This window comes from Leptosomus discolor, unplaced genomic scaffold (genome assembly GCF_034619465.1).
Source record: "Leptosomus discolor isolate bLepDis1 unplaced genomic scaffold, bLepDis1.hap2 HAP2_SCAFFOLD_35, whole genome shotgun sequence".
Taxonomy (NCBI): domain Eukaryota; kingdom Metazoa; phylum Chordata; class Aves; order Leptosomiformes; family Leptosomidae; genus Leptosomus; species Leptosomus discolor.
In genome coordinates, this window is record NW_028237764.1 from 2,946,328 (window position 1) to 2,954,450 (window position 8,123).

The following is an 8,123-nucleotide window of genomic DNA, read 5'->3' on the forward strand; positions in this document are numbered from 1 at the left end:
ATGTCCAATGTCAGTTCCATCACAGAGTTCCTCCACTTTAGATTTGGAGACACATGGGAGCTGCAGCTCTTGACCTTCGGGCTCTTCCTGGGCGTCTACCTGGCTGCCCTCCTGGGCAACGGACTCATCATCACTGCCGTAGCCTGTGTCCCCCACCTCCACACCCCCATGTACTTCTTCCTCCTCAACCTCTCCCTCCTTGATCTGGGCTCCCTCACCACCACTCTCCCCAAAGCCATGGCCAACTCCCTCTGGAACACCAGGGTCATCTCCTACTCAGGATGTGTTGCACAGTTTTTTCTCTTTGTCTTCTTGCTCACAGCAGAATATTCTCTTCTCACAGTCATGGCCTACGACCACTACGTTGCCATCTGCAAACCCCTGCACTACGGGACCCTCCTGGGCAGCAGAGCTTGTGTCCACATGGCAGCAGCTGCCTGGGGCACTGCTTTTCCCTACGCTGTGCTGCACACGGCCAATACATTTTCACTGCCCCTCTGCCAGGGCAATGCTGTGGACCAGTTCTTCTGTGAAATCCCCCCAGATCCTCAAGCTCTCCTGCTCAGACACCTACCTCAGGGAGGCTGCGGTAATTGTGGTCAGTGTCTGTTTAGCATTTGGGTGTTTTGTGTTCATTGTGGTGTCCTACGTGCAGATCTTCAGGGCCGTGCTGAGGATCCCCTCGGAGCAGGGACGCCACAAAGCCTTTTCCACCTGCCTCCCTCACCTGGCCGTGGTCTCCCTGTTTGTCAGCACTGCCATGTTTGCCTACCTGAAGCCCCCCTCCATCTCCTCCCCATCCCTGAACGTGGTAATGGCAGTTCTGTACTCGTTGTTGCCTCCAGTAGTGAACCCCCTCATCTACAGCATGAGGAACCAGGAGCTCAAGGACGCCCTGAGGAAAATGATGACTGGTTGCTTTTCAGAAGTAGCAATGAACCGCTCATATTCCACTGCATGTCCCTAGTAATGGAACACATTACTGGCATAGTCTGTATGTTTGGGAGGTTGTTTGACCTGGTTTCTTTGGGTTTAGCTTTTCTTGGTTGTATTAATTCTGTCCCCAAACCCTCCCCTTATTCTTTACCCTATTTCTGTGTCAGTGTTTGCTTGTTTTGCGTGCTCTAGAAACTTTGTGTAAATAAGGAGCTGTGGTCTCTGTGTGTTTATTCCACATAAAGGACCCTGCACCCACTTCTTTGTCTGAGTTCTTTTCTCCAAGATGTTCTGTGGAGCTGCAGGGGCAGCGTCTGTGTGCTGAGGTGGAGGGGGTAGTAGCCACCCTGAGCTGGGTCTGCCTCTCAGCCTCACCAGCATGGCCCTGGCCACCACAGCCCACTTGCTCTGCAGAGCAGCACCACCAGTTCAGGGTCTGTGGGGAGCCTGGGGAGGGGCTGCAGGAATGACCGTCCAGGTCAGCAGAGATGAGCTCTGTAGGGAAAAGCCTCTGTGGGGAGATGGGATGTGCTGGGAGAAGAGCAGGGCACCATGTGTGTGTGTGCAGGGGGGACATGGAAAGAGAAACCCTTTGGTGTGGGTGTCAGCTTGGGTCAGGCTGCCCTTTCCCTGGGGCAAAAGGACCTTCCTGAGCATCCCCAAGGCCAGTTGTCTCCTGCTGTCCTGGGGAGCAAGTTTGGCATTTGGGACTGCAAAATGCTCGGTGTGGGGATCTCCTCAGCATGCCGGCTGGATGAACGTTCTGTGGCCTGTTTCTTGCTCTGGGACGTGAGGGATGCGCAGAGCAGTGTGGAGATTGAGGGCACGGACTCCAATTTGGGATAAACCAAAGACCTTTATTGTTTGCCACAGCATCATTATACACTTTTCTCTACTAGCACACGCACCACTAAGCAAGCTGTGATTGATTTATGGGCATTGTCCGCGCGCCACTACCGCTAGCCCCATTGGCTGCTGTCCTGCAGGTTTGTGTTCTTCTCGTGTCTAAGGGTCCGCATCTGTTTACTTCCCTGTTCTCTTCCTTTACTCTTGTTCAAGGTTCAGGGCAGGAGCTGCCTGAATCCTCTTCCCACCCCTTCTCTCCTTGTTCCTCCTCAGTGCAACAGAGCCTGACTGGATTCCAAAGGTTGCCTCTGACTTACTCCTACGTCTCCCCCTCCTTTGCTTACAACCAAGACAGCTGTGACAGTCGCATGTTAAACGCTTAATACATTGCAGGAGACATGGTATACAGAGAAGGATATGTAGGAAGAGAAGCAGACAGACTAACAACAACTTAATAAGTGATTTAAACCAGCTAACAAAACCCCATCCCTCTAAAAGCTCATTCAGCTATTTCCATGTTTCATCAACCCATAGCTTGAGAACTCCGTCCTTCAGCATCTGGATACTTTTATGGATTGACTCGGAGTGATCTGATAAATTCATGCAACACATTCCTTCAAAATCCTCACATCCATGACTTGTGCTAAAAGCAAAACACCAATAGCTGTACGATTTTGCAGCGTGACATGCCCAACTATTACACAGGCTTCTGTAGAACAACTGCACTGGTGCTCGCTCTGAGTGACCAGTTACAGATCAAAGGAAACACACGTGACCAAGGCAAAGTAAAGCAAACACAGGAAAACAAGCTCAGCCCCTGTAACTCAGACTATTCCTAGCTAGCAGGAATCCACTTCTAGAAATCTGTCAAAGGCTTTTATACCTTTTCTTTTATCTTTTTTTTCTTTTTTTCCCTTTTTTCTCTCTTTTTTCTTTTTTTTTCCTCTCTTTTTTTTTCTTTTTTTTTTTCCTTCTTTTTTTTTTTTCCCAATTTTCTTAGCAACAGACTTCCCTCCTGCCCCCCGAAAATTGACCAGGGTGGGAGGGGCAGGTCCATACTGCAGTGTTTTTGGAGGGGAGGGGGGAGCTCGTTTTTTGGGGGGTGGGGGGCTGAGATCCATTTTTGGGGGGAGGGGGAAGGGTTGGGTGTGACCCCAGGTGTGATGCCGGGGGTCCCCTTTCCCCCGCCATGAGCCTTCGGCATCGTCCTTGTCCTCCTTCCTCCTCGCCGGGGGTGGGCAATGGGAGGTGCTCAGCCAGGCCATGGGTGTCGGGGCCGCAGGGGTCGGGGCCGGCCGGCCCTGGCAGCTGAAGAGGAGGACGCTCTCACTGGGCGCGTCTCTCTCTGCCACACCAGGCAGACACCGTGGGAGCCGGCGCCGCCACCAGCACCAGCTGAGCCACCTTCAGCCGTGACAGCGTCCCATGGAACCAGGGGTACTCGGAGAGGGGGTACTCCAGGGGGTCCATCTGGCGCCTGTACTTAAGCGGCAAGGCACGCAACATTTCCAAGCCCCCTCTCTTCCCAAGCCTTGGGGCGAAATTCGTCCCATATCTCAGGGGAATAGATAGTACATGAGTCCACTCCGGGGACTGCAATCCTGACCCACTTCAAGATACACTTAAGTTGGGACTCAATTTTGGCCTCTCTCTCCTGCACATTTCGTTCCAATTCCCTTTTTAAACTATTGAGATTCTTGCTTTGTTTATCCAGCTGCTCCTTCAGATTATTTAGCTCTTCATGACAGTCTTTTCCTCCGCAGACACAGAGGTACCCATTCTGCCCCGTTGCTCACCCCTGTCCTGCAGAGAAGATTAATGCGACTCTGCGATCCTTCTTCCTTTCAGCAGCCTGGGGATTTCAACGGGGTTGCCACCGGATCAGCTACTCCTTAGGTTACATACCCAGCCGCTCACCTTTTTTCCTAGGTGATTACTTGTCCGGACGGCAGCTCTCAATCCGCTGCTTTATTCGTTCGGCTGGGCTCTCCACCGGTCGCTCACTGCCGCGATTCAAGTCCCTGTTCGGGAGCCATTTGTGGAGATTGAGGGCATGGACTCTGATCGAGGGTGAATCGAAGACCTTTATTGTTTGCTACAGCATCATTATATACGTTTCTCTACTAGTATACGCGCCACTAAGTAAGCTGTGATTGGTGTACAGGCATTGTCCACACGCCACTACCGCTAGCCCCGTTGGCTGCTGTCCTGCAGGTTTGTGTTCTTCTCATGTCTAAGGGTCTGCACCCGTTTACTTCCCTGTTCTCTTCCTTTGCTCTTGTTCAAGGCTCAGGGCAGGAGCTGCCTCAATCCTGTTACCTCTTTCCATCCCTTCTCTCCTTTAAAGCCACCACACCAGCAGCAGCACATACACAGCTGGGAAGACAGCGGGTCCCATCCCATTCCCCTCTCAGGCTCATCTGGGGTGAAGGTCATGAGGGGGCCTTGCATCCCCTGCAGCATTGACCCATGGATTTAGTTCACTTTGGTCCTTCCCCCTGACATGTTTGTCAGTCCCGTGTTGCAGACTAAGAGATCTCTGTGGCTGCTCACGAGCCGCAGACATTCTCTGTCTCCCTGGGCACGGCTGAGTTTAACCGAGGTGTTGCGACGTGTTTCGATGGCTGCAGGGCCATTTGCAAGTCCTCGCGTTGCTCTTGTCTTTGCCAACTCCCGCTTGTGCTCCGTGCTCATGTTCACCTGCTGGGGAATGGCTCCTCTGCCCATGCTCAGCCTCACCATCTTGTGTGCCACCAGACCCTCTGTGCCCAGTACAGAGACTGCTTCTTCTTGGACATCATCCCTTTGCTGAGAGGAGCCCGCACGGGCACCAGCTACTATGAACCAGGAGCGTTGCTCTCTCCTCCGCTGTGCTGCTGAGCTCCTTCACAGGGACTGCTGTGGTTTATGTCTCCATGTGAGGCACCATCCTGAGGATAACCTCTGTGCAAAGCCACAATAAGGCCTTCTTCACCTGGGTATCCTTCGCCTTCATATCCTCTATTTCTTCACTCCCTATCGCATAGGCTGGCTGCGTGTTTGACGATGCTGGGCCTGAACAGAATCTGTCTGCAAATTTGCAGGTTCCCCTAAGGAGGTACCTTCAGGAGAAGAATAATTTTAGATAATTTAGGTGTCACCCAATGGAGTAAGAATACACCAGCCTTTGAGTGTTTGAACTGACCCAGAAAATGGAAACTGGGATGACCACCTCTGATTCAACAATTCACCACGCTCAAATTGCTGGAGGTGACTGAGCTTGAGCTTTTGCTCAAATGCAGCCGGTGGTTCAACCTCAGAAAGTTTTCCAGGCGAACCCAGTGCAGAGCTTCCCCTGTGCCAGACTAGAGGCAAAGAACAAGCAGGGCATTTGGGATGTAAGACTAGCCTGAGCCCCAAGCTGAAATGTCGTGCCAACGTGGAGCACCACCCTATGCTGAAATTCCCATTTTGCTCCTTGGGTAATGCTACCCATTCTGCCCTGGGACAGAGCCTGAGGGGACAGCACAGCCTGTGGAGAACTTTTGTTTCACTGCTTCAAACCCACCAGCTCCTCCCCTCGCTCTCCTCCCCTTGCGTTGTGAATCATCCTGTGTCTGGTCTCATCTGCTCTGCTCCTTTCTATGTCTAAATTAACAGTAAAGATGAAGGGGAAAACATCGGTCGTTATTGTATATACTTCTCTCATGCTTCCTTCTGTTAGATTCGTATTTTGATTTTAAAAAATAATAACTGAGTACATCCGAGATTTGAGACTTGAACAATGAGTGTCACCGACTGTGCTGCAGGTGCCTGTGAGAACTTGTTTCCCAGAGGCTCCCTCTATACTCAATGGAGACAAGAGAAAACACTAGAGGCTGGGTCCTCCCAGCCTATAACTGGCACGCAAAAGAAAGCTTACAAATCTCTTCCAGACACCCTTGCTCTGCATTTCGGTCAGGACATTTGAGGGTAATAGCAATGAGCAGCTGTTTGGAAACAACTGCGTTTCTGTGCAGGCGGATGTCAGATGAGACTGTGTGGAACCATAAAAAATTTCAGTCGCTATTTAGAGTACTAAGGAAGACAAGTTAGACTTGGTCCTTATTCCCCCGTCACCCCCCTGCCCTTTCCTGAAGAAACAGAGTGGAAGAAGCTATTGAAGAAAGCGAAGGATTACAGAAATATACTTGATATTATTTATTTTGAAATCAACATATTGTCGGCGATTCCTAGCCCAAAAAGGCAAGTATTGAAAAGTAGAAAGAACAGCTTTCACCATACAGATTTGATTCGATTTCATTTGTTTTGATTGTTTAATGTTTGTGCAATAGAAGAGGAGAGTTTGGCACATAGGTGTGACAGAGGTTTGCAACAGGTCTGAGTGAATGAATTTGGGATTACCCAGGAATGGGGTGAAATAGCTAACAGCCTCTTTAAAATGTGTTCTGGAGAAAAAAATCCTTTGTGAGTGTTTGGAAAGGGTAGATAAGGGAGAACAAATTCTGTGAGAACTGCCACTAAAATGTGAAACAGAAAAATTGGGGTGGGAGAAATGCTTATAGGACTGTCTCTGTCTGTGTCATATAGGAAGACTGCAAGAAAGGAAAGCAGCAGAGAAGGAAGGATCGAACTTTTCAGCCAGACGGTGAAATTATCACAGTTGGTTTTTGCCAGGTTCCTGTCTCACCAGGATGAACTGAAATTGAGCATGGGAGCAGAAAATGAAAGTGCAGTTACTGAGTTCATCCTAGAGGGTTTCTCAGGGCTTGATCAAAGACTACAGCTATTTCTCTCTCTGGTCCTTCTGCTCGTCTACCTGACAACAGTGGTGGCGAACATGACCATCATTTTCCTGGTGTGTATGGATCACCGCCTGCAAACCCCCATGTACTTTTTCATCAGCAACCTGTCCTTCCTGGAGATCTGGTTTACATCCTCCACAAGCATCAAACTCGTTGTGATCCTGGCTTCTGGGAGGAGAAGAATCTCCCTAAGCAGCTGCTTTGCCCAATCCTATTTCTATTTTGCCCTGGGCTGCACAGAGTTGGCTCTTCTGGTTGTCATGTCCTTTGACCGCTATGTTGCCATCTGCCAGCCTTTGTGTTACGCTGCCATCATGAAGCCTCAGCTCTGCATCCGCCTGGTTGTTGCTGCTTGGGTCACAGGCATCACACTCTTGAGCTACCATCTGGTCCTCCTCCACATGTTGACTTTCTGTGGCTCCAACAAGATCCACCATTTTTTTGGTGACAACTCCCCCTTATTCAAATTGTCCTGCTCTGACACCAGCCTGCTTTGGAAACTAGACTCTCTTTTAATATCATTTGTCATACTGGATTCCTTAGGTTTAACTCTGGCATTTTACATTGGCATCCTTCTCTGTATTCTACACCTTCCAGCAGCCTCTGGGAGGAAAAAAGCTTTTACTACATGTTCTTCCCATCTCACCACCTTGGCCATTGTATATGGGAGCTGCATTGCTCTCTATGTGTGTCCTTCAGAAGATGTTTCCTTGCAGACAAACAGAATCGTAGCTTTGCTGAACACCGTCCTCTACCCATTCTTAAATCCATTCATCTACAGCCTTAGAAACAAGGCTGTGATGCTGGCCCTGAACAATGCCATTGCCCGTGCAACAGTACAGCTTTTCCCCTCGTCATGATGCCTTTCTGGACAGCGATTCCAGTGACCTGCTGTCACCTCTAAAATAATACCAATGCATGTGTATGTGACCCCCAAACACAGATGCCTTGGGAGGCTGATGCTCTTATGGGATTCTGTTGGGTCAAGGGATAAGAAGCTCATCTGCCCAGCCAAAGAAGGCACTACCAATGGCAGGAGGAGTGACTCAGTTAATGCCCTGCCTCAGCTCTCCCAGACCCATCCCAGGAGAGCCACCAGCTCATCATGAGCCCTTCTCTGCAAACTAAGAAGAGTACAGAGGCACAGAGGCAGGTGGGAACCCAAATTACAGGCTCCTGAGACATGAACAAGTTGTCCCAGCTCCTTCCAGGGCTGCCCTGGGAGAGTATTCAGCCCCGTTGTCCAGGTGTGAAACCCATCAAGACGAGTCATTGAGAGCAGCTTTCTGGCTCACCACTTGGATTAAGGAGACTGTTGCCTGGAGGTGCAGGACACTTTATGGGATGTAGGGCAGGAGCATTTTCGGATTGCACCGGACTTACTCCGGGAAGTTTAGGGGAGGACCCTGGCCAGTGCAATCTGTTCTGTCTTCTCATTAAACTTTATCTCTATCTCCTTCCTGGGTGAGTCAATGTCTCCTCTGCATGAGCCTGTGAGCACAGGGGTGTGAGTGCAGCAACTGGTGCAGGACCAGGGGGTCAGGCAGCCCTTGTGTC

General features: G+C 50.3%; 1 protein-coding gene and 1 pseudogene across 1 annotated transcript; both read left to right on the forward strand.

The window, feature by feature from the left end:
* Positions 1–967, forward strand: LOC147413041 (olfactory receptor 14C36-like; annotated as a pseudogene).
* Positions 968–6,826: 5,859 nt separating this feature from the next.
* On the forward strand, positions 6,827–7,426 carry LOC147413042 (olfactory receptor 6E1-like). Its single transcript, XM_086480913.1, has one exon. It carries the CDS (start codon positions 6,827–6,829, stop codon positions 7,424–7,426), a length of 600 nt encoding a protein of 199 aa, XP_086337039.1.
* Positions 7,427–8,123: the final 697 nt, after the last annotated feature.

Coding starts and splice junctions, on each gene's coding strand:
- LOC147413042 (XM_086480913.1), top strand. CDS start 6,827: ATGTCCTTTGACCGCTATGTTGCCATCTGCCAGCCTTTGTGTTACGCT.